The sequence below is a fragment of the Anoplopoma fimbria genome, chromosome 4, assembly GCF_027596085.1.
Source record: "Anoplopoma fimbria isolate UVic2021 breed Golden Eagle Sablefish chromosome 4, Afim_UVic_2022, whole genome shotgun sequence".
In the NCBI taxonomy this organism is placed as follows: Eukaryota; Metazoa; Chordata; class Actinopteri; order Perciformes; family Anoplopomatidae; genus Anoplopoma; species Anoplopoma fimbria.
In genome coordinates, this window is record NC_072452.1 from 24,019,400 (window position 1) to 24,046,697 (window position 27,298).

At 37.8% G+C, this 27,298-nt stretch overlaps 2 protein-coding genes and 1 long non-coding RNA gene across 3 annotated transcripts in view; 2 read left to right on the forward strand and 1 right to left on the reverse strand.

The window, feature by feature from the left end:
- Window positions 1-2,163: 2,163 nt before the first annotated feature.
- Window positions 2,164-15,427, reverse strand: slc49a3 (solute carrier family 49 member 3). Its single transcript, XM_054597494.1, has 10 exons — window positions 15,033-15,427; window positions 9,959-10,117; window positions 7,946-8,168; window positions 6,996-7,072; window positions 5,737-5,874; window positions 4,624-4,740; window positions 4,352-4,504; window positions 3,291-3,448; window positions 2,952-3,055; window positions 2,164-2,443 (listed from the first exon to the last, which is right to left on the reverse strand). Exons 1-10 carry the CDS (start codon window positions 15,207-15,209, stop codon window positions 2,259-2,261), a joined length of 1,491 nt encoding a protein of 496 aa, XP_054453469.1. The 5' UTR covers window positions 15,210-15,427; the 3' UTR covers window positions 2,164-2,258.
- Window positions 15,428-20,870: 5,443 nt separating this feature from the next.
- Window positions 20,871-21,525, forward strand: LOC129090580 (uncharacterized). Its single transcript, XR_008531194.1, has 3 exons — window positions 20,871-20,954; window positions 21,077-21,127; window positions 21,236-21,525. It is a non-coding gene; the product is annotated as an uncharacterized LOC129090580 (long non-coding RNA).
- A 1,916-nt stretch (window positions 21,526-23,441) lies between these two features.
- The window catches only part of LOC129089781 (polycomb group RING finger protein 3), a 57,825-nt gene continuing 53,968 nt past the window's right edge, over window positions 23,442-27,298 (forward strand). Inside the window, exon 1 of the mRNA XM_054597147.1 lies at window positions 23,442-23,551. The gene's annotated coding sequence lies outside the window, so the exon portion shown is untranslated. The remainder of the gene's footprint in view (window positions 23,552-27,298) is intronic.

Here is a 27,298-nt window from a genome sequence, read left to right on the forward strand (position 1 = left end):
CCAGATGTTTCTTTTTAACGTTTTAAAGCTTGAGGCAGCAGATGATTTTGTATTTTTACTTCATATATATTTCATCCTATAGTTTTTGTCAGTGAGACCAGTATCTGTAACTTCCATTCAGGCTGTTTTTAAGGCTATATTTCATCATAATGGCACAGGAGTGTATCTCTGTCTTCAGGGTCCTCTGTCCTACACTTTAATGTCCTCATAATATGAAACATTAATGAGACCTTTCAAAGGGTTTTATGTTCTCAGAAATAAATCTTCCTCGAGGTTGGAAAATGTTGAAAACGGCCTCCTACGGTTTACAGTCCGCTGATGTTCTACTCACTGAAACCTGCGATCTCAACATTGCATGGAATACAGAACTTTAACCATTCAAACTGCATTTAAAAAATCTGTTTGTTTGCAATTTGAACTTTGAGGATCACTCATAATGTTTTTTAAGAACATAGGACCCTTGGAACATAGGGGTGATTCCCGTCTCAGTCAAAGCTACACAGGCTTCCTCTAAATATCTGATGTAGGTCAGTCTGGTTCCTGCTGCTCTCCCTGAAGTCGGCTACACAAACAGCTAATTGAAATGTCATTAAATGTTATTTTGCTTTTACAAAAACAATTCATAATTGCACAAACATGTTGCTGTGTGACTTGTCTTCGTTTAAAGGAGGCAGTGAGCCTCAGACGTTCCCAACCTCGGTCCGTTTTCACAGCAGATGTTTTGATTCAGATGATTTTTTGTAACTACATGTGTCAAAGCTACAGGTGGAAAGATGTCTCATTCATTTAAGGTGTTCCAGTGTTGGGAATCTGGCATTCATTTTAATGGCTAAACAGCTGAAATGAGCCATCGTTAATGGTTTAAAGTTACACATGTGATTCTGCCTCAAAGAGCTGCTGCCACTTAAAGTTCTTATCTAAACCTAGTTTTCCCAATGAGAAGAATCAGACTCTGGGAAAATGAATCCTTGAGGTAAGATTTTATTGGCATTTTAAGTCATTAAATCACCAGAGAACTATCATTGCAATCAGAAACACACTCGAGAGCTTGTATGAACACGTGTGGTGCCTTTGAGAAGATCAAATCTACAAACACCATCTTCAGTTTACATCATTCAAGTCCTTTTAGTTTCCTAAATCTTTGAGAATAACCTCTTTGGAAAATACAAAACATGGCTATCATTGGTCTTTACTGGTAGAACATCCAGTACAATGTTAAACATCTACCATATACAGGAATCAGCTCTGTACACATTCCCTTTATTGCACAAAATCCATAACCGTCTTTATGAAGCCTGTAAGGCTTCAACATTCTTTAAACCTGGTTTTCAACGTCTGTTTAAGGCATTAATAAAGATTTCTAAAACACAATGACAGTTAAAGAACATAGTGGTATTGTTCTGTTTGGGTTCATGTGCTCATTGAAACAGTTGTTAACAAACAGGAAACCGTCTGGGTTCAGTTTCCTGCAGTTCATCAGAGATCAATGAACTCAGCTTTCAAAGAACCTGCAGACTAACATGTAAAGGTACTGCATTGTAATCAGTACCTTTACTAGTGGTTTTAGTACATTACAAATGTGCCCATGATTATGTGACAATACATCGAGTTGTTTCAGTTCCATGAGGAGTTTGATGATCCAGAACATCAGCAGTAAACATCAGGTTTTTGTTGTAAGAGTCGAACAGAAAGCACAGTTCTTCTCTGCACCTGAACACAACGCAGCTACAAGACCGGCTGTGTTTGAAGAGGTCCATGTGTTCGGTAACGGCCGGAAGAAAACAAAACACCGGAGCAGAAGTGTAGTCATGTATTGAGGGAACGGTTTCAAATATCTACATGTGAAAATGTTCCCGAAACAGAAAATGTGCATTTATACAGAGCAGTGTTTTTGGTTTGTCTTCAATTTTCATACTACTACGATCAAAGATAGGTTTAGTTAAAAATAGCATCTAAAAGACATGATCAGTGTAGGAATGTTAACTTCCATTCAGAGAACTATGTTCCAGCTAAATGGGAAATTTATAGAACAAAGTGGCTAAAAAAAGAATTGTTTCTTTCACAGATTTTCTCTCAAGAAACTCATTTTTTGTGTAAAAAGTGGCACCAGCGTCTTAAGAAATAGGAAAGTCTTCGTTAAAAAGAAAACTTCTCAATCTGAGGTTACCAATAAAATCCTTCTTTTTCTACTTCGTACCACAGAAAACCAACAGGAGGTGTGATCACTCCCATAATTCCCGCTGTCTCTCTCTTTCTGGTCATGAACCTGCCGGCAGGTTCTCGTCTCCACACTCGGAGCGTTCTGAGGTCGTGGAGACGTCTGTTGGTTTGGTCCCGTAAACCGCCTGCTCCTCGGCCTCCAGCCGTCTGTATCGTGTGTGGAAGAAGATCACGAAGCAGCAGGTGAAGAACGTGCACAGCCCGGCCATCACCATCATCGGCACTGAGGAAAGAGACATGTACAGAAATGCTTGGTGTCAAAGTTTCTTTTTTTAAATAGTATATCCTATTCGTAGTAGTTTGTAGCACTTACTATATTCGGATTAGTCTGTTGCAATTATTGTTTTCGTAGTAATTTGCCTCTGCACTATACTTTTGCTCTGGCTTATGCTTTAAGATGCTTGTTTAAGAAAGGAGATGCACTTATGACTTCTGGTGACTAGTAGTTCTCTTGAATACCTATGTTGAATACACTTCCTGTAAGTCGCTTTGGATAAAAGCGTCTGCTAAATGACTGTAATGTAATGTAATGTAATGTAAATAATAAGAAAAAAAGATATTAAATGTATTTATTAAAATATAAAATGCTCATGTTCAGCAGGACAGTGACACTTTCTTCGCCCAGCAGATAAATATGAGCAGCAGGATCGAAGTATGCAATTTATGAACACAGTGTCAGATTCCCACTGAGGTTGAGATGTTCATGGGTGGAGTGAGATCATGTGACCTACCCTTCCAGCTCAGGACGGCGTCCCCGCAGGTCGACAGAGGGGAGTCTGCGAGTCGTTTGGTTAAAGCCTGAAGGAGGACGATGTAGAGGACGGACTGAATCTGACTGGAGGAGACCACAAGATAACAGGCATGACTAATGGGGAATACGCATTAAGTACAATTATCTACACATTCTTTTTTTACTTTCTGTGCTGGCTGTCAAAAGGACACCTCTGACATACAAACTGCTGAGTTTCTTTAAGCAGAAACACGGTGACATCTGTGTAGAACATGTTTAATGACATAATATAATCTGTCACACTGTATACTGTTTGTTTTTTTTAAACGGAGAGTAGTACCCCGACACGAAGACGAGTCCGGCTGACGTGGCTTCTCCAACGGGATACGAACACTCCACAGACAGCTCCATGGCCACCGGGTAAATGGAGAAACCGAAGAAGCCAAAAAGAGAGCAGACGACGGCCACGGCGGCTTTCTGATGCGGCATCAGACACACCTGAGAGGAGGAGAAAAAAACATCAGTTATGAAATCAAATGTTGCATCAGTTTTCTTACTAAAAACTTTCATAACACGTGGTATCTGTGTACCAATCAACTTCCACTTAAATGTATTAATATTCATAGTAAATGAATATTATTTTCATATTAGAAGTGAAGTGCTTGGATTTACTCATCCAGCTTTACTCTTGATCATTAAAGCATTAAAAAGAAAATAGAAATAGAAATAAAAGAATTCACCCATCGACAGGAGTGCACTTCTAACACCTTCAAAATAAATCTACTGTAAAGGGAAAACAGGGAAAACGTCTGCTTTAATTTGCGAGTGTGACTTTTTGTCGCCTCATCACCATTCATATTTATACAACCAGTTTGTGTTTATGATTAAACTGTTTACTTGAGATCTAGCCTCTTAATCCTGCTCTCAATATGCACCAGATTGATGCGTTTAACTTTAAAATGTACATTTTTCTTCCCAGAACAGATCCCCCTGACGCCCCCTAGAGCAGTGGTTCTCAACCTTTTTTCAGTGATGTACCTCCTGTGAAATACTTTTTTAGCCAAGTACCCCTAACCAGCGCAAAGCATTTTTGGTTGAAAAAAAGGTGTAATACACAGCGCTCTGCCATCAGTGTCTGATTTATTAAACTGTCAACACTGACGATTGCATTGTTGCATTAAATTCAGTTTATGAATTTACACTTATATTTTATTGAATATTTATTAAATAACAATTTTTAAAGGATTTTTGAATGGATGCTAATTTTAAATATATTTTTTAAAAATCTCACGTACCCCCATTTGAGAACCACTGCCCTAGAGGGTCCAGGGTCGTCCTTTAGATAAACTGGAAATACAAACAGGTGTGGAGCTGTAAACTCTTTCTGTCTCACGTTCTTACCACTGAGAAGGCGATGCATGAGATAGCGGTGAAGCACATGTTGACCTTCGTGGCTTCGATGAACTTCTTGGTCTTGTCGACGTAGACGCCGAGAACAGCGGCACCCACGACGCCGAACACGATGAAGAGGGCGCCACAGAGGCCGGCGAAGGTCTGCAGCAACGAGACGTTATTGGTTCATTTAAAAAGTCTCATTTTAAAAAGGGTTTGTTTCTTTTTGCACATTGTTGTACTGTCAATACATATATTTATGCACCCATAAGTGCACTTACATTGGTGTATCCCGTCACACACAGGATCTGTTCCAGCAGCGTGGAGAAGCAGGTGAAGACAGCGATGCCCGAACCGAAGCAGACCAGCAGGACGAGGTAGGCTTTGTTCGTCATCAACTGCAGAGCAAACAGATACAAGGATTCGTTTACATTTTCACCTTTATGAGACTGATAACAGTATAGAAGCATACTGGAAACGGGGGAAGAGAGAAAGAGGTAATAAATGCAACAAAGGTCCTAGGGCCGGAATCGAAAACCTGGGAGGTTGTGGTAACCATTCTACCAACAAAAAAACAATTGCACAAAAAAAATGTCTTTGTTCATTTTAATCAGCAATTTTTCTATATATAGTCTAAGCCCTGTGTCAGGTGTCCTAGTTATTTTTCATTATAATCAGTCGACCTCATCCTGTTTGTTTTAGTCTTTTAGTTGACAGGACATTTTAGTCTCATCTCAGTCAAAGAAAACCGTAACTTCAATAGTTTAGTTTTAGTCAATGGAAACTGTTTCAGTCATCAGATTATATTCAACATTCTAGTCCATCTGGTCTAGACAAACTATCACCTCTTTTATTTCTGCCAAGCCTTGTGGACATTGTTAACTTTAACTTAGTGACTACAAGGAACTTTCATTTAGTGTTCCTCTGGCGGTCCCTGTGGATGAAAGCTGTAGTGTTTCTAGTGTCAAAGGCTGCAGCCAAACTGGATCTGGGTCTGTCTACAGTGGACTGGTCTCTGCTGGAGTCTGAGCTGAAGGAGTTTCTGGTGAACCTGCATGATTTCATCTGGTTTCACCAGAATCCCACCCGGTGGCTCCGATGACGAGCTTTCAGAATAACTTTATAGAAACAGACGATCTTCTCTCTGATGGTCTCGTTTACTGATGGAGGTCATACAGAGGATCAGGACTAAACTGGGACTGTTTAATAACCAGTTAATGCATCGTCCAGGACTAATAAATGTTACGTATGGTTTAGGTTACAAGGATTTCTGTGTTTCATCACAGGTAAATCAAGTCGGTCTGTAAAAAGTGATGGATGTTTCATTAGAATCTGCCTGATGTGAGACTCTGAGTTGGTGGTTTTGACTTTTTCTACCCTCCTCGTGTCCTCACCAGTTTGATCCCCTGTAGGAACGGCTCCGAGCTGGAGGACTCGGCACTGGCAGACGGCGGCGTGGGGGGTGAGCTGCTCCGTATCCCCAGCGTTGCTAGGAAACAGATGATGCATGCCGGGACAGCGTAGACCAGCAGCTAGAGGAGGGATGGAAACACACACACACACACACACACACACACACACACACACACACACACACACACACACACACACACACACACACACACACACACACACACACACACACACACACACACACACACACACACACACACACACACACACACACACACACACACACATAATGAGATGATAAATGGAGGTTAGCACCTGAAATCAAAGCCCATTTATCATCATTAGCAGGTGAGCTGCCACAGAGCCACACAGTTCAGCTGCTGCAGTTTTCTGTTTTAGCAGCTGCAATCCCACAATGCCCTCTGGGAATCCAATGATTCTAGGTCAACTGATGTCTTTTTTTTGTGACAGTTTTGTTTTTACTGGCTGGTTCCCAGTAGACAGTGACAGGAAACAATGGGAGAGGGACGGGGGTTTATGTGTTACAAAAGGCCCCCAGCATCCATTGACGCTCCGTTAAAACATGTAGCAACATTAGCATTCATTTGGAGCGGTGTTCAACTAATGGAGTCCTACATTCACTCTGGTTTGGTCTCCACAAACTCCTGAGAAAAAGAACTTGTTTGCTTTTATTCCACATATGAAAGATTAATCTAGTAACTAATGTACCCCATCCAGGAACTACTTAACCTTAGATATCCCTTAAGTACTCACTAGTGTTTGTACAACTGGTTTCAGGTACTAAGTACCTTGAAAATGGAGTAAAATGCAAACTGCACTCAGACAAGAGCCTTTCATTCCCCTTGGAGACTTGAAAGCTTTGTTATCTGTTTTTCTTTTTATCATTCTTGTAAATGTTTAGATTTCCTTGTTACTGTTAATGTTGTATGTTCTCAGGTCTCTCTTGGAACAGAGATATTAATCTCAATAAGCCTGATTAAATAAAGATTAAATGAATAAAATTGTTTTAAATCGACACTCAGTGTCCCAGATCCAAAGACCTGTGAGGAGACTGAACCGTACAGAAAAATGTCTGATAAAACCAAAACAATAAGTTAGAAGAGGCTAAAAGCACATCTATTCCACAACGGAAATGTTCAGCCAGCTACTGATCAGCATCGTGACACTAAAACCTGAGCTGACTCAGCAGATTTACAGACTCTCAGTTAGTTCAGCTCACCAGGTTTGGGATATGCAAAGATGTTTGAGCGATGACAGGAGACAAGATGCTCGCGAGCAGGATGCCCACGGGGTTGGCTGAGGAGGGAGAAGAGAGAGAAGTGTAACTCCGTCTGTTAAGAATCATTCATTATTTGTTCCACAGAGAAAATCACTCGGCCACCAGCACCGACACAAAATATAACTGAACATGTAAAAATGTTTCCTTTTTTCAAATAAAAGCTGTTATTTTTTTATAGAAAAGTTTCTTCTTTTCTGCATAAAAGCTGAATAATGTAACAGGGCTCCGGACTAACTTTTTCCACATGAAGCACTCCTTTGTGCTCCCAACTGAAGATGTTTATGGACCTTTAGTTGCACTCGTAAAAATCAGTCTGCGCACTGTTGATAAATCAGAAATATGACTTTTGAAGCACGCAATGAATGCCGAAAGCGCCACTGCACACCCTCAAAAATAAATAAATGATTGCAGTCTGGAGCCCTGCATGAATAGAAATGAAATATTTCAAAAGCACATTCCTTTCTTCTCTTTGACAAAAGCCGAATGTCTTTATGTCCTTGACTGTATTTATTGAGATTTAAACCAATTTTAACAAAATCTATAAGCTGCTGTCGTAATTCCTCCAGCCAAATGTATTGTTTCAGAAAAAAAGGAACATCTGTTTATAGACATGCCACAAAAATGTAAAAAAAATAGTTTTGATTTCACCATCTTCAGTTACTCTACACTTTTCCACTAGATATTTAAGACAGCCAAAGGATTTTAAAAGGGGACATTTATTTCCAGCTAAAATAGATGCCAGATGTTCAGAATTTTTCTCTGGGGGCAGAAAAAGTTCACAATAATCTTAAATAATAAAACTCTCAATATGTAAAGTTGGTTTGGCTGATGCGTCGCTCTCTTTTCTACGATTGTGTGCTTGCATTGGTAACTGTAGATGAATCACTCACACATTGAGGCGATCATGTTGGCTGTGGCGCGCTGGTGGTCAGGGAACCAGAGAGCGGCCATCTTGGTGGGGGTGAAGATGATGAGGGGCTGAGCCAGGGCAGCGAGGGTCTGACCCAACATCACCGTCAGGTACCGGACTGTATGATCCTTGCTCAGGAACAAGGCTGCCCCGAAGAAGCGCAGCAGGGCTCCGAACATGTTCAGCCAGGCTCCCAGAATCAGCTGCACAGTCCAGATGAGAAAATGTCAAAATGTTTTAACAGATTCAAGAAATAATCTACAGATAATTCCTGGGAAGTTTGTCTTCTCAGTGTTTTTCTTCCTTTGATATTCTGCTGTTTTATGAGGTTAGAGTTTCTGTAGATGCTCTTGTCTTCATTCTGGTCTCTCATGTTTTCTACAGTTATTCATGTGTTTACTCTAAACCTCATATGTACTGTATAAGACATCATCATTTCCCAGGAAAGAGCTTCTAGACTCGAAGTGTTTACAACAAAAATATATATTTCTTTTGTTGCGTAAAGTTTGAGTCACTTGTGTTTTATATCAATCTGCAAACGACTCAATTAAACATTCATTCTTCCTCCTAACACCACACCAAATTCTGCTCTTAAATTTAACATTTAAATATCTTTGTTAGGTTTCCACAGTGTTTCCCCCCAGGATTGTACATCCCAGGCCAACTGGAAGTCCAGCAAGGCCACAAAAACAATTTTTGAATGTCAGAAATAACATCAAATATTTTTCCCTATATTTAAAAAAAACAATAAAACGTTTGTGCACATGTATGTATATTCATTCTGCAGCGGAGCACCACCACGAGTCCATGAACGAGGTTATGTGTCTGTGGCTAGTTCGCATGTCTGTAATAACAGTAGGACAGCAGAGTGTCTGTTATCTAAACTGCTAAACAGTCAGTGGAACAAGGGAAGTAAAGATAACGTTGTTGGTAGTCAGCCAGTTAAAAAACAGGCTCTGTAGAGAACAACACGCTAATGTGTTGACAGATTTGGTGTTTGTGTTTTTAGCCGAGCTGGACCAGAAAATATTTGGTTAAAACAGACACTCATTTATCTCTATGATGGGATGCGACGTAGCCCCGGAGGGTTTTATGAGGAGTGAGCCTGACTCTGTTAAAAAAAAGAATTAGACTTTAAATAATAAATTGCTTGTCAGCTACGGGTCATGTGGTAAATTAGGAGGCTATTTGGCCGTATCTGCTTTTGATTCATTTGGCATTAAGTTAACACAAAAGTCATCATTTTGATTTATTGAAAACTCAAATCCTGGCATTTGCTCCTGTTGTTCTTCACCTCTGTTTTTAGAGGAAGGAAATAACGGGAGTAACCAGGCAAGCCCTTGTGTCAAAGTTAAGAACAAACTAAGTGGGAGCGCTGTGAGAAATGTATTTCTCTATAAAATTGTCACATGCTAATATGGCCCCAAACATATTTCATACAAAAAATATATATTATTCATCTCATTTTTTATTGCAGTTATTGTCCTAATATTTTGTGGCTGTATTCATCTTGTGAAAAATAATTTCAAGTTTAATATCATATTATATTTATTCATATGGTTTTTGTGCATTCACGATTATTTACACTTTTTTACAACATTCCCATCATAAAAACCTCCTGGTTAGTTTTCCAGTGTTGACATGAAAATATTTTGGTTTTGTTTCCATTTCAATCTCTCTTTCTTTCTGCCTTCATCTGAAGCTTTTCAGCAGACATAGATCATCTTTAAGACTATTAATATCTTCTCCTCCTGGACCGTTCTTTCCCCCCTCACTTCTAAAATCATTTGCCACTCGGTTACAGCTCGGTGTTGGCTCCAACTGGAATGTCTCCAAGTTAAAAAAACAAAACAAAAAAGGAAGCGTAGAGCACCAACTACTTTATTTTAATCTGCGGGTCCATTTCACTGAATCAAAGCAGGTTGTAGACAACAACACAAATACCACCGGAGCATCTGGTGACATCACAGTTTTTTCAGAGCGAGGTTCGTACCGTGGTCCGCAGCCCGAGGGTGTCCAGCATCCACGTGGTCACAAAGCTGAGCGGGATGGCCACCACCATGTAGACCAGCGACAACCAGTTGATCTTGTCCAGACTGACCTCCAGAAACTTGGCAGACTGGTCCGCTACTGGTGCAAAGGTCAGCCATAACTAGGAAGACATGGGGAGATTTGTTCAACAGTGAGGTCTGTAATTTGATGATTTGTCATTTTAAAATTGCTAATATATGATAGTATATAGGTTTTTTTTCTAGTTGTATCTTCTTAGAGGACAAACAGTTGCATTTCAGTGATCAGACGTATCTTGTTTCAGTCATGTGACCTGGACACAAAGAGGAAATGGCACGACCTGCTCAGCTCACGTGAGAGGGAAATGGTTTCTATGATTTATCCCGGCCACGTTCTGCTCTCATGTGACACCGCTGAACAGACCGGACTCAAGTAAAATACCTCAATTCTTCTTCCACAACGGGGGTTTTGTTTAGAATTCAACCACATGTAGAGAGGATTTAAGTTTCATGTAAAAAGGCCTTCAGAGCAAAGCATTTGGAAAAACACAATAATGGCACTCTAGTTAGAAATCGGGGCTGAGTTTGCATTTATCTGCAGAAAGGTTACACATTTCACCTACATACTTGGATATTGGCCCTTAAGTAACAAGATGACTATCTGCTTCTCTGTAGTAACCGTATCTCTTAAATGTAGACAAAGAGTTTGTTTTTTGGGTAAGGAGAAACCAGTTAACCCAGCTACATTGCTGCAGGAGAGAAACTTGAGTAAGTCAAAAAGATCAAATGGGAAAGTATCTCTATTCCAGCAGTGAGAGTGGCAGTGCATCAAAAAAAGGATTTCAAAAGTCTACCGAAAACTGAGACTGAAGTTAATAAAGAACAAGCTTCTACAAACCTAAATTTGTTGATTTTTTTTTACTGCTTAACAGCGATCTGATGGTTTAATTCAGGTTTATTCAAACTATAATGAAATCCTGTAAAAATCTTGTACACATGCATTATACAGTAAACCACGTTACTGCAGTGCATGTGAACGCATCCAAATTACGGCCATAATCATGACATCATTTTTTCCAGTCACTCTGATTTGTCTTGTACGTGTTAAAGTAGGTGACGCAACAACAACCAATAAATCTAACAACAGGATCATGATTACTGGAATGTGACCGGTGATTATAGATTAACCCGGGAAATAAAAAAAGGCCAAGGCATTCCCACACACTAGTTTGGAGAAATGCATGGAAAACAGCAACAAAAAAAATGTATAAAAGGGGAAAATGCAGCTTGTAGTATTGATACGCAGAGAGACTGAATGACCTGCAAACTAAACGCTGAGACCACAAAGGCAGCACCAGAGAGACTCTCCGTTTGGTGGACAATGAAGAAAAGCTAATTTATGCGGCCGAGTTAACGTAAGCCGGTCAGCTGAATTGAACTCACAATGCCGGTCCTGTCTCCTACAGGGGGAAATGCTGTGGATTTCACATTTTCACACATTCCTCTAGAGACCGGATTCTGTTTTCCCGTCAAAACGATCAGGTTGTTGGTCTGCCTTTTGACAAAACTTGAATGCATCTTTGCTTGCAACGTCAGAATATTGGTTTATTGTCACTACGTTTTCTAGTTTCCACTCGGGGAGTTTCACATTGTACTGAAACTGCAGTAAGATAAGATAAGATCATCCTTTATTAGTCCCGCAGCGGGGACATTTGCAATGATTCATGCAGATGCTGAAGACATCTATGAATAGTTCAAATTGTTTACAACCACAGAACGAAAACTCACACAAGTTAATTAAATGTTCATTTTGCTTTAACATATCCAGACATTTTTTGATTTCCTGTAAAATACAGACTGTATCACTGTCTTCCTTTTTGCAAATATCAATTAAGAAAGGTGCTTTAGTCTCAAATGTACTTTAAATTACACATATAATTATATATTAGAGCTAGACTGATTAACTGGTTATTATTCAGATCAACATTTCTTTAACAGTGGCAAATCTTAAAGCAATTTGATACAAATAGGTTGACCAATTATAGACATTTATTGTGTGCCACTTCTAAAAATGATAAGTAAATGATAAAAGATTGACTGAATAAAAAAGTCCTTAAGTTTTAAGTTAACAAAAATGGTTACAGTGAGTATTTTGGGGTCAGGAGTTCACTTATAACCAGACAAAAGAAATGCTAATTCCCATGGAAGGTGTGTCTGGGTATCGTCGGTACAAGAGACAATATAACACTCAGGTTTCAGTACAGAGTGTGAAACACTTTCAATTCCTCACATTGAAGAATCTAAAACTATAAAAAAGCTTTTAATATTTAATAATTTGTCTCAATACAAAGCAACAAGACAACAACTTATATAAGATACAGTCTAAAAAGTGCAAAAGTATTATTAAATTCAGGAGATTTCTGATCAAAAAGACTAAGAATGTGACATTCAATACCAGCTTTTGATATTTGACAGTTTATTTAATACTCGCTTCCATGTCCAACCCGAATGGGGGGTGGTATAAATGGCGTTTCTCAACCTTGAGAGTTTTATCTTTATTTCTTCTAAATGAAACATCCGGTGTTTCATGTTCTGCCTGCAGCTTCACAAGTCTTTCTACATGACCAATATGCTTTCTGTGGTTAAACACTAACATATATCACTCTCAAATTTCATCCTAAATCAAATTTACATGCAAAAATCTGTCTGGCCCACCCTGAACCCTCAGTAGAGCTACTAATGCCGGACTGATTGACGTGTAACTGGCTCATCTGCTGTTATTTGCCACATCATGAATGACTCGCTCCGCCAGCTGAGCATCTTTTGTGAGAGGGAACACCAGACCCGAGGAAACAAAAGCTCCCACAGAGAGAGGACGAGTCCCACGGGAGGTGAAAAAAGGTGAAGCTCGCCTCCGGGCACACTCTGCTATTCAATGACAACGACCCCGGGGAATAACATCAGATCCACCAAACATAAGGAGGCACCATATGTCATCTAGGATTCAACCACATATGTCATCTACTTCTTTATTTGTCCTTGTGTGTACAAACAACAAGGACAATTAAATCCATCCATCTCTAGAAAAGTATTTTCAGATATCTAACAAAGGGCTGAAAAGGAAGCCTCAAGTAAACAATGTCATTTAAGTTGCAAATACTATTTCCTTGTATGTAAAATGTGGTAAAACAGGTTTGTGCATGAAGAGTTCTTAAAGTGGAGATATTATATTTTTTAACAAATTTTTCATTTCTACAATTCTGCGTGAACCAGTTTCTGAATGATTCGTGGTTGCAGCTCAATGTCAGGTGTGACTCCATTATATGAATATTAAAGAAAATTTACTACAATTCTGAGCTACGTGTTCTTTACTCGAGTAATTCCATTTTTTTCTACTTTTAACTTAAAGTCTACAACATTTTGGAAGCCAAAATTGTACTTTTTTAATCCAATTCTTCTATTTTACCACATTTGTTACTTTACAGATTTATCTTATGAATGCAAAATATAAATACACAAATAAATCATTATGGATTAAGCAATAAAATAAAATAAAATAAAATAATCCTTTATTAGTCCCACAGCGGGGAACATTTACAGGATTACAGCAGCATAGAGGATAGTGCAAACAAGAGACATAGTAAAAAAATAAATGAAATAAAAATATATATAAAAAATAAGTAATTATAAATAAGCAAATGAGCAATAAAAAACAGTAAAAAACAGTAAAGAATTCACAGTAACTGAAAAATACCTCAGCTGCAACATTAACTAAAAATAATAAATTAATATATAAAATAAATATATTATTATGAAATGAGCCTTTCTGCATGATGATAACTTTTACTTTTGGCACTTGAAATATATATATTTGATTTATTAGGTTTTACTTTAAGTTTTAAATGCAACTTTTATTACAGTAACAGTAATAAGTAACCTTACTAAATTAAAGTAATATTTTCTACACCTCTGTTTTGTAAGAATTGGTGTTCCATACTATTAACTTTAGTTGTTAAAAAATAATATATATATATAATATTTCTATTGTGATTTCTTTTTTTAACTAAATTAAAAGTAATATTTTCTCCACCTCTGTTCTGTAAGAATTGGTGTTCCATACTATTAACTTTAGTTGTTAAAAATAAATAAATAAATATATATATATATATATATATTTTTTTTTTTTTTTTTTTTTTATTGTGATTTTTTTTTTTACTAAATGAAAAGTAATATTTTCTCCACCTCTGTTTTGTAAGAATTGGTGTTCCATACTATTAACTTTAGTTGTTAAAAATAAATATATATATATATATATATATATTTATTTTTATATAATATTTTTATTGTGATTTTTTTTTTTTACTAAATTAAAAGTAATATTTTCTCCACCTCTGTTTTGTAAGAATTGGTGTTCCATACTATTAACTTTAGTTGTTAAAAATAAATATATATATATGATATTTTTATTGTGATTTTTTTTACTAAATTAAAAGTAATATTTTCTCCACCTCTGTTCTGTAAGAATTGATACTATTAACTTTTTTTACTAAATTAAAAGTAATATTTTCTCCACCTCTGTTTTGTAAGAATTGGTGTTCCATACTATTAACTTTAGTTGTTAAAAATAAATATATATATATTTATTTTTTGATTTTTTTTTATTATTGAATTTTTTTTTTTACTAAATTAAAAGTAATATTTTCTCCACCTCTGTTTTGTAAGAATTTTACTATTAACTTTACTAAATTAAAAGTAATATTTTCTCCACCTCTGTTTTGTAAGAATTGGTGTTCCATACTATTAACTTTAGTTGTTAAAAATAAATATATATATATATATTTATTTATTTTTTGATTTTTTTTTATTATTGAATTTCTTTTTTTTACTAAATTAAAAGTAATATTTTCTCCACCTCTGTTTTGTAAGAATTGGTGTTCCATACTATTAACTTTAGTTGTTAAAAAAAAAAATAAATATATATATATATATTTTTATTGTGAAAAAAAAAGAAAAGCTAACGTAAACCAAAACGTTGACGCGACCCGATCATCCACTCACCGTCGCGTTGGAGCAGTTCAACAGGCAGAGAATGAGCAGAGCGAGCCACCTCCTCCTGTAAACCTTAAAAAACAAAAGTTTCTTCAGTTCTGTGTTCGGTGTCCTCGGTTCCTCGTTGGAAACACGGGAGGAAACAGTCTGAATCTCGGAGGAGAAGGTTTCGGCTCCATCCTCCATTAGTCTCGACGGTGTCGTAAAGTTTACGGTGTCGTAAAGTGTAGCGGTGAAGCTAAAACTGTACAAATATCAGAGACATTTAGAGTATTTTGACTGTCCCTGGGTCGACAAAAACAAGAAAAATGGTGTATGTCCTTTAGAATAAAAGCTGTAAATCCATTATGATGGTTATAAAGATATTTAATCTCATAAATGGGCCGGGAGAGAAGTTTAACAGCTGGGAGAAGTCGCTTTATGAACCAGGAAGAGAGACGGGAGTGCTGTACTGTACCAAAGATCAAAGATCTCCTAAAGTCAAGATGAACACCTCTCGTTAAAACAACGGCCCGGAAATGACACATTAAAGTCCAAAACTACAACAATCTATCCCCATGCATGTTGATTTTAAGGATGTTATATCACTTGCAACAACAAAATGTCAAGGATGAAACTATAAAGAAGTACTCAAAAGATATTCAGCTATTTCAAGGGGACATATCGTGCTTATTTTCAGCTCCATACTTGTTTTTAATCCAATACTTCTATTTTACCACATTTGTTACTTTACAGATTTAGTTTAGGAATGCAAAATATAAATACACAAATAAATCATTATGGATTAAGCAATAAAATAAAATAAAATAATCCTTTATTAGTCCCGCAGCGGGGAAATTTACAGGATTACAGCAGCATAGAGGATAGTGCAAACAAGAGACATAATAAAAATAAAAAAAAGATAAGATTAAGCAATACCTGATGCACATATATTAATTCACAACTATTTATAATCTAGTCATAATATTAATAAAATATATTATTCGGAAAATAGCCTTTCTGCATGATGATAATTTTTACTTTTGGCACTTGAAATATATATTTTTAATTGATTGGATTTTACTTTACATTTACTTACAGTAACAGTAATTGTACTTGTATTTGGGGGTTCTGCTAGAACATGTTTCCATGCTTTAATGTTCAAAAAGCATTTAGTTTTTTTAATGTTGTCCATTTGAATTTACCCATATCAACCCACCATCTGAAATGCTCTGTTTCAACACCTGTCTCTTTAAGTCACCCTCCCTAAAAAGTCTGCTCTGATTGGCTAGCTTGAAAAATATGGGTCACTTTTTGCACAATGGAGAGTTAAAAGAAGGGATGTCATGCTTTATATCATTTTGGGTACAACACATATGCAGTTAAATGTTGTCTGCACTTGCCGAAAGGTTCACTAGTTATCGTGCACACGTGTACCACAGAAAGTTCTTTCCAGTTAGGCAAATTTGCTAAGATACAGTCTAAAAAGTGCAAAAGTATTATTAAATTCAGGAGATTTCTGATCAAAAAGACTAAGAATGTGACATTCAATACCAGCTTTTGATATTTGACAGTTTATTTAATACTCGCTTCCATGTCCAACCCGAATGGGGGGTGGTATAAATGGTGTTTCTCAACCTTGAGAGTTTTATCTTTATTTATTTTAAATGAAACATCCGGTGTTTCATGTTCTGCCTGCAGCTTCACAAGTCTTTCTACATGACCAATATGCTTTCTGTGGTTAAACACTAACATATATCACTCTCAAATTTCATCCTAAATCAAATTTACATGCAGAAATCTGTCTGGCCCACCCTGAACCCTCAGTAGAGCTTTTCGCCATCTTGGATTTTTTGCAACAAATAAACTGAAATTACAATTTTTGGAATGCGTAGATTAACTGAAATGTAGAGTGGTAGAATTGTGATTTTTTTTTTTGGGTTGTTATTTATGTTTTAATATCAAACATGACTCAGGGTTCATAAATCACTGCTAGTGACAGTTGTGAACCCATGTTTTGCATTATTAAAAAAAGTGTGGTCCTCCCACTGGGGATTTTTTTTTTCTTGTAGCTGGTAAAAGGAGAGGAGTGAGTTATCTTCACCTCTTCAACTTCTCTGAGTGCCCTGAACATAACATACACACGCCTCCCTCTCCTTAACCCTTTAAGGTCACTTTATTGTTTAGTTTTACAAGTTCACTGTAAAAGAAAGTGAAACTAAGTTGAAAGAAAATGATACTAAGTGAACTCGCCACAATTGAATCATGAGTCATGTTAAGGTTTTCTTATTAAACTGGTCTCATATCTTTTCTTTTGTCTTCTGTGTATTAAAACCATAGACATGAGAATATGTTGATTAAAAAAAAATGCACATGGCCTGTCAAAATAACATTAATATTAATAGTGGTAGTAATAATAATAATACATTTTTTTTAGTAAAACTTTCCATTTTGGAAAAGCATTTAGAGTTAAAACATGTTGCTTATCGTGTATTTCATACTCAGTTTACAGGGCATCCCCAGGTTGTCATTGGCCAAAAGGGTTAATATAGAGGATTCAGAAAGTTGACATTTTATTAGTTTTGTAGTTTCATTTTCCCTCTCAACAATTAACATGCCATACCTCAAAATGACAAAGCAAAAGATGTTCGATTGGGTTCAAATCTGGCTTGGCTGAGCCACTCGAGGGCCATTAGCAGAGCTGTATCCAAGCCAATCCTGCACTGTGTTGGTTGGAAGGTGAGTTTGAGGTCCTGATGACCTGGACCAGGTTTTTATTCAGGACATATGTGTACTTTGCTCCATTCACCTTCCTCTCAACCGTGACTAGTCCCTCAGTCCCTGCCGCTGAAAATCACTCCCACATGACGCTTCATATTGAACCCAAACATTTCAACCCTGGTTTCATCAGACCAGAGAACATTGTTCCTCACAGCCCGAGAGTCTGTTTGATGCTTTAGGCAAACTGCAAGCAGGATTTAATGTGTATTTAAACTCAAGAAAAAGCTGGTGGTTCCTAAACGTCTTCCATATATGAAGTATGGAGGCCTCTGTGTCTTGTGAACTTCCAATGAAGAAGACATTTATTTTTGCAGCCATCCACAGATCCGTGCCTCGACACAATCCTGTTTCTAAAAGCGCAATGTCAGCTGGGAGACCTTATATAGACAGGTGTGAGTGCCTCTCCAAATCATGTCCAATCAACTGAAATTACCACAGGTGGACTCCAATCAAAGATGATCGGGAGAAATGGGAGCACCTGAGCTAAACTTCAAGCGTCAAGGGTCTGAATACGTGTACTTGAATACCTCATGTGTGACTCTTAAAAAATCAGTTTCAGTCATTTGTTTTTGGCAAAAGCCTGAGTGAAATTTATAAAAAAAAAATTGATTCATTCCAACAACTTGAGTGAGCTGCTAAGCAACAAGTTTTTTTTCCAGTACTTTAGAAATGAAAAGTTATATTTTTAGGTAGGTCTAAACATTTTCAGAACAGATGGATCAAGATTGTTTTCCTGAGGCATTATGCTTTCAATTTGCGGTCAATTTTTGTAAACGCAATAAATCTCGGGAACATCTGGAGGGAGTTTCTTCAAAATTGGCATAAATGTCCACTTTGACTAAAGGATGAACTGATCAGATTTTCTCCGTGATCTCACAAAAACTGTTTTGCGCCATAGCTCAAGTATTAATTTGCTTATTATGAATATTTCACACAAATGTCTGTAGAAAAAAATGATGAATAATTCAATTTTGGACAGACATGGATGTAAACAGCAACTGGATTAATTCTGAGAAGCTTTTGTTAAATCCTTTATGTTCTGATTGTGCAAAGTCAAAAGCTCTTTCATGTGAAGAACACCAACATTAAGTTTTGTCTCTTTCCATCTGTGCTTAGACGGCTGCAACATAACAAAGTGTGAAAAAAGTACGGGGCCTGAATACATTCTGAAAGTGCTGTAACTTAACAGCAAAATGTGTAAAGAAATGCTTACTTTATAAGGTTGAATTTGGAGCAATAAAATGAAAAAGTTTATATATCCTTCTTTAATGTCTTTAAGCTTTTTACAAACAGAATCCCAAACCCAAAATAATTCTGGAGGTAAATATCTTAAATGTTAAAGCATGTCAATTCACTGAGAGGAAGTTTTTAATGAAGCTGTCGTGAGTTGCAGCCATGATACGTCCCCTTTGGAGGTCCTTTATTGGCTGATTCAGAGCTTAAAAAAGTACATTTTATAGCCCTAGTTTGACGTCCCTGTAATCAGGCCTTTAAAATCACACTTAATTAAAGATAACTCAAACTGTGGCCTCTTCATTCAAAAGCTCATTGGCTCTTGGAAATGACTCAGACCTGATTGAATTAATGTAACCACAGCCCCCGGAAGGTTTAAATCGAGTTACTGTACATCCTGCACAAAGAATAAGAAGAGATTCTGCATTGTGGTGAAGAGCTACATCTACAGTTGAAGAACAACAACAAAAAAAAAACATGGCTGCAGCGTGAAGGCCGAATCATCTGTCAGAGATTTAAAACCTCTTAAGGGTCAGCAGATGTTGGCCTGTGGTCGTGCTTAAAACAGAGATTCTTGCAATCGTGGCTACTTTTTGTTTCGACATCGTTATTTCCAGTCATGACAACAGTTCGACTGCATGTATCCCACCCACGCTCTTTCAAAACTTTAACCACACAGGATCTTTACTTCACACCAACAAGCCCTAATCTTGACAGACCATTTTCAGCCTCATACCTTAACTTAATCATCTCAAGGCTGGTGCATTAACGTAATAAGTTTTATTCTAATGACAATTCTGTCCTCACGAACACCAAGAAAGTGGAGCTCATTACATCTGTCTTTGAATCACTGCGTTGGTTTCCTGTTTGTCAAAGGATCTTATTACATGTCCATAAAGCACTTAATGGTCTCGACCCTAAATGCATCTCTGATTTACTAGAGCGTAACTGAGAATCTTGAACAGGTTTATTGAGTTTTTTCAGGATCAAAACCGGCCGAGGTGAAGCAGATTTTTGTTTTTTTGACCCCCACCTGAGGAACGAGCTTCCTGGATACCTGAAGTCTGCTGGAACCGTCATCTTATTTAAATCAGGGCTTTAAAAACAATAGTTTACTGCAGCTTTTATTAATTATACATAACTTATTATTATTTTTTACTCGTTGCTTTTTGTTTTTATTGTTTTTTTAATGCCGTTTTAATGTTTTCTTAACGTCATGATATATATTTAATATATTGATTTGCCCCTGTAAAGCACATTTAATTGTCTAGTGTCTGAATGGTGCTCTTTAAATAAAATTTCCTGGCATTTCTAAACCATTATTTTTACATCAACAACAGAAAAGTTTTATTATGATATAGAGTTGCATGATGGCAACACTTATGTTAAGGTGCAAATTAATTTCTCATACATATATTTGCACCTTTCTTGATCATTTATAATTGCACTCTTTCCTACTGCTGCACAACAATTCCCCTCGGGATAAATGAAGCTCTATCTTCTCTATTATTTTCCATAATTATATAAATGAGGTAATTGACGACAGCAAATTAAAAAAAGGGTCAAATGTATGAATAACTGTGAAGATGCATCTGTTTCCCTTAACAATGAGTTTAAAGAATATTGGGGGACAATATAACAGCAATATCTGACAATTCAATGCAAACCAATACCTTCCTTTTAAGTTCATTTTGTCACAGTCTGTCTCTCACGTTCCCTAATGTCATGTTTCCACACAGCTGTTCCCACTTCCCTCACCTCCTCTGCAGTTACCTTCATCGCCTCACCTGCATCTCATTCCCTCATCAACCTCTCAGTTCAAATATAACGGCTCAGGTCCACTCATCCTCTGCCAGACCATCAGAGCCGTGAGCGCAGAACCTTTCCAGAACCTGACCCTTACCTCGACTCTGCCCTTTCACCTGGACCTGCATGCCTGTAAGCCTTTAAATCCACGTTTAACATAGAGCAGGGGCAGTTCAATGATTTCTTCACAGCATCTTATCAATGTTTTTTAAAAGTTTGTAGAAATGACGTTTGTTGTCGTTCATTGTTCCCAGGTGATGAATCCCAAGGCGCCACCAGCATTTCTGTAACACAGATGCACCAGTGTATATGTTTATTTTCTTTCTTCTAATTGCTTATAATTTCTACAACTGGTATCTTTTTCACTTTGAATGTATTGCACAGTGGTTTTTATCATTTGCTTGGTTTCCCAGAAGGAGCTGGAAAACGTTGCTGGAGAGAGGGACGTCTGGAATACCCTTCTTAGCCTGCTGACCCGGCCCTGGATAAATGGAAGAAGATGGATTGATGGATGGATGGACCTCTCCACTACTTGTTTTGATTATAAACCTATATATTTATTTCTATTTTCATTGTACTTCACAGTTGGTGGGTTATCTTACTATGTATAAAAATGTGGCACATGAATAAATACGGGTGAATAAAGTTCTGCCTCTTATTAATTCAATCTCATTTAGTAGCTGTTCTGGAGCTTTTGCTTGTATCACATGATTTTTTTTTTTTTTTTTTTTTTTTAGTTTAGAGTTATAAGCATTCATATTAGTTGTTTTTTTTTTTTCTGCGCACTTTTAAAGTTGAGAATGAAGCTTTTATTCTTGACATTGGAAACTAAAAATAATCTTGATACAGCTTAAAATATCTGACTGTTTTAACTCTAGCACCTCATAGGCTGTTATTATATTTTTGTGGATTACATCAGACTCTCTTTTTAATACCTCATTTTTAAATTCATTTATAAAAAGTAACTTGTGGACAATAAAAACACTAATCTCCATCTATTTCCTTTAGTCTTACTAATTCAATCTCATTTAGTTGTTTTGTGGAATTCCATAAGACTACCTGTGTTCTCAGTTTTTAAATAGATTTTTATTCATTTATAAAAAGTAACTATAAAAAGTTTAGAGTTATAAGCATTCATATTAGTTTTTTTGTTTTTTTCTGTGCACTTTTAAAGTTGAGAATGAATCTTTTATTCTTGAACTATCTGACTGTTTTAACTCTAGCACCTCATAGGCTGTTATTATATTATTATATTATCTCTTTAATGTTTTGTGGAATTCCATAAGACTACCTGTGTTCTTTTTAAATAGATTTTTTATTCAGTTTTTAAATAGATTTTTATTCATTTACAAGAAGTAACTATAAAAAGTTTAGAGTTATAAGCATTCATATTAGTTTGTAGATTTTTTTATTCATTTATAAAAAGTAACTTGTGAACAATAAAAACACTAATCTTGAGAATGAATCTTTTATTCTTGACATTGGAAACTAGAAATAATAAATAACTGTTTTAACTCTAGCACCTCATAGGCTGTTATTATATTATTATATTATCTCTTTAATGTTTTGTGGAATTCCATAAGACTACCTCAGTTTTTAAATAGATTTTTTTTTTTATTCATTTATAAAAAGTAACTTGTGGACAATAAAAACACTAATCTCCATCTATTTCCTTTAGTCTTATTAATTCAATCTCATTTAGTTGTTTTGTGGAATTCCATAAGACTACCTGTGTTCTCAATTTTTAAATAGATTTTTTTTTATTCATTTATAAAAAGTAACTTTTAAAGTTGAGAATGAATCTTTTATTCTTGACATTGGAAAAAAAATAATATTTGTACAGCTTAAAATATCTGACTGTTTTAACTCTAGCACCTCATAGGCTGTTATTATATTATCTCTTTAATGTTTTGTGGAATTCCATAAGACTACCTGTGTTCTCAGTTTTTAAATAGATTTTTTTATTAATTTATAAAAAGTAACTTGTGGACAATAAAAACACTAATCTCCATCTATTTCCTTTAGTCTTACTAATTCAATCTCATTTAGTTGTTTTGTGGAATTCCATAAGACTACCTGTGCTCTCAATTTTTAAATAGATTTTTTTTTTTTTTTCTTCTAAAAAAGTAGAATGAAGCTTTTATAACTAAAAGTAACACTGTTTTAACTCTAGCACATCTGTTATTATATTATTATATTATCTCTTTAATGAGAATGAATCTTTTTATTCTTTATAAAAAGAACTATCTGACTGTTTTAACTCTAAATATCTGACTAACCTAGCACCTAGGCTGTTATTATATTATTATATTATCTCTTTAATGTTTTGTGGAATTCCATAAGACTACCTCAGTTTTTAAATAGATTTTTTTATAAAAAGTAACTTGTGAACAATCTTTTTAATGTTTTGTGGAATTCCATAGATTTTTTTTTTAATTCATTTATAAAAAGTAACAATAAAAACACTAATCTCCATCTATGTCCTCTAAGCTGAATAATGAATAACACACTCAGCAGATCAATAGTAAAAACGACTCTCCCTCCTCCTCCTCCTCTTCTTCCTCCTCCTCCTCCTCCTCCTCCGCGCATGCGCAGCACCGCTCCGGGGTTTTTGCTGCTTCGGCCTGTTCCGCGGCCGCTCGGTCATTTTCGCCTCTTTGTTGTACTGATAGTGGATTTAACTCGGATCCGACCCCAGATACCCAGCGAACCGTGCTGATCCCGACCAGGTTAGTCTCCCCAGCAGACCCCGGTCCTCTCCTCCCCGGTGCAGCGGCTCTCCCTCCCCCGGTCCCTGCCTCCTCTCCTCCTCATTTCTCTCCTCGCATGTCTCTCTTTTCCTGCTCGGTGCTACCAGGGGCATGCTATGTATGTGTGTGTGTGTGTGTGTGTGTGTGTGTGTGTGTGTGTGTGTGTGTGCGTGTGAGCATGCATGAGTGTGTGTGTGCATGCACGGCGCCGGGCCCTGCAGAATGCATGCATGCAGGAGGGTGGAGGAGGGTGGAGGAGGGTTTCTAAAGGCGGAGAAACGTGCACCATAGGCGGCTGGAACTATAGCCGGGGATGCACACGGTTAGTCGGCCCCATGGAGGAGGAGGAGGTGGTGGTGGTGGAGGAGGAGGTGGAGGAGGTGGTGCCTGCTGCCTGCCTGTCTCGTCATGTCTTACAGACAAACACCAGATTCTTCTTCTTCTCTCTCATTCAATGTTCTTGAAAGAAGAAGAACATAGTCCACCATTAAGGCTCTTCCTCCTGCAGTCCAAAGTTCAGTGTGTGTGTGTGTGTGTGTGTGTGTGTGTGTGTGTGTGTGTGTGTGTGTGTGTCTACATGAGGTTTAGATTAAATCAAGACAAGAAAGTTGGTGCATTTTTTTCTTCTTCTTCTTCTTCTTCTTCTTCTTCTTCTTCTTCTTCTTCTTCTGGGGTTGCTGCAGAGAGGAGTCCTGTGTGACATTGTGGTGGTGGGTGGAGGCATGCATGCAGAGAGCAGCCAACAAGTCTGCAGTTTGTTTTTGAGGTGGAGGAGGTGGTGGTGATGGTGGTGGGTGCAGATATCACATGTTCACCTTCACACAGGACAGGAGCAGGGCTGCACATAATGGGGTTTCCTTAAACTTGAGGGGGGACTCTGCAAAAACCCAGTTTGGGGGGGTGATTCTCAGGTCAAAAGAAGGTGGAGGTGGAAGTGGTGGTGGTGGGTGGAGGCATGCATGCAGAGAGCAGCCAACAAGTCTGTGCAGTTTGTTTTTTAGGTGGAGGTGGAGGAGGTGGTGGTGGTGGTGGTGTTCACCTTCACACAGGACAGGAGCAGGGCTGCACATAATGGGGTTTCCTTAAACTTGAGGGGGGTGCAAAAACCCAGTTTGGGGGGTGATTCTCAGGTCAAAAGTGGCGGCTGTGGCGTAGTGGAGAGCAAGGTAGTTCTCCAATCAGAGGGTCGGTGGTTCGATACCCGGCTTTGGCAGTCGATGTGTCCTTGGGCAAGACACTTAACCCCAAGTTGCTCCTGAAGGCCATCGGTGTGGACTGGATGATGAATGTTAGTTAGAGTCTGATCACTGATCATCAGTGTGTGAATGGGTGAATGATATGTAATATACTACTGACTGTAAGTCGCTTTGGATAAAAGCGTCTGCTAAATGACTGTAATGTAATGTTAAAAAAGGAGGTGGAGGTGATGGTGGTGGGTGCAGATATCACATGTTCACCTTCACACAGGAGCAGGGCTGCACATAATGGGGTTTCCTTAAACTTGAGGGGGGACTCTGCAAAAACCCATTTGGTGGAGGTGGAGGTGGAAGTGTCTGAACTGGTCTGGATGTGGTTGTCTGCATGGTTTCAACCACATCTGCACAAATGACTCTTCTGCATGTAATCAGGTCACAGGCTTCACTGTCACACCTGATGTGTGTTTTCACGTCGTAGGAAACTTTCTCTGTGCAGCACGTGATGAGCGAATGAGGAATCTCTACGTGACATCCCGACTAGCTGTCACAAGGCTGGTGATCGAGTGGGAAACAATTTGTTTTCAGCTGTTGAACTTCTGATGGGTCAGAAGGAGGAGACTTAAAGAGGAGATTTTACTGCTTTATGTGGGAAAAACATTCATAAATAATCATTCAAAGCAAAGTATTTTCCTTTATTCAAACAACATGTTTGGAGCTTTTGTTAGTGATCATTAAAGTTTAATTTTCTCTGAGATTTGTTCTCATTCTGCTGCACAGACGTCCTTATTCTCTTTTTCATAGAATTTCTTGAAAATTCAGGTTGAACTATTCTTTCAACGCTTTTATTTCCTCACTAGAATTAAGAAAACAGATGTGTAGAACAGAGCAGATTCGATTAGTTGCACAGTTTTGCAGCGTTCCTTTCAATGAGTCTAAAACATCTTTGACTTCCTACCGTAGCGTAATTGTAGTGTCAGACGTCTAGACATCTTCTGATCCACAGATCATCACGCCGATGCTGCATTCACTTTAAAACCTCAGACCTTCACGCCGAGCAGACTCTTTTCAGTGCGAATCCACCGTGTCGGCGTTGAGCTCTCTGTATATATTGACAGAAAAGATACCCAAAGGCTTCTTCGTGCATGTTGATCTGGTAACTGAACCGCCACAACCTGACTTACGGGGTGGCTGTTATTTTAAAGCTCTCGACTCACATTTTACCTGCTCATTAATTATATCATTCGTGATATTGAAAGAGCACACGGTGTGCAAGTGTTGTCTCTGCTTTTGTGGGCTTTAATCGCCTCAAATCCTTTAACACGCTGCTGCTAAACGGCGTCAGGAACGCTGGTGTTTTTCTCTGATGCTGTTATACCACCAGAGAGGAAAGAGATCCAGCGTAACTCTGGATGGGGCTTTCACTCACTCTTGATTTCCTATAGAGCGTCAACCAGAGGTTAAAGGATGCCCGTCCTCTAATATAAAACCAAAAAGACTTGGCCTTTTGCGGCCGTGAGCAGGACCTCGCTGCCCTGAACGTGACCCGGCCTGCGCTCAACAGATACAATACGATACATCTGTTGTATAAGGCGGAACGTACCGGCCGAGCTTTAACTTTCCTGTCAGGTTTCTGCTTACCTTGCAGGGGGAAACCCCCCCAAATGACCCGCGGCTTGTCCTGACAGCTGACCTCTGACCTGAAATTGAATGGCATCTAATGAGCTTAAAGCTACAGCAGGAATTCTACTGCAAAAGGAGTGCAAATGAACAAAAAAAGGGACATTTATTTTGACCAGTTGACATGCGCCCACGCTCCGTTTAAAGATTGTTAATGGTCCCATCGGGGCAGTCAGATAAAACTGCCTCCCCTCCAGGACTGTCAAGCAGGATATCTCCTCTTTAGGGCTGCTTGATAATGAAAAAATGGTGATTTTTTCATTTTAAACTCCAGAACATGCAGTTGTCTTTTTTTCCTTTGGCAGGAAATTTTCCCAGGCAGCTTTTTTAAATCAGCTACTTAGCAAATGTGCAGAATCTCTCTCTGTCTCCTACAAACCAGGCTGCAGTTTAAATCCTCAGCGCCGGTCTCACTTTCTCCTCAAACATTTCATTTTTAAGGAGAACTGAGAAATGTAGAAAACGTAGAAAGTAGATATACAGTACGTTGTGAATCCAAAAGGATTTTTGGACAGTCTAAAATGCTTGATATACTGTTTAGATTCTAGTAGAACTTATTGATCTCTAGTAACGTTTGGTTATCTATGCTTGATGAGACCAAACAGAAATATTCGTCTCTGGAAAACCCATTTAGGCTGCAGATTCCGACAAAAACATGTGGGGTTTATTATCAAATGTCAAAATGCTGCAGAACAGTTTATGATTCTGTAACTGAATCACTCATGTAAAGTTATCACAGATACAGTCATCGTATCCTCCGGCAGTGTGACATTTTGTCGGACCAGAAGTTGAGCAGCAGTCAAGCAGCACTGTCGTTGGTCTGAACGCACCGCTGATTTAAACCAGCAAAGTT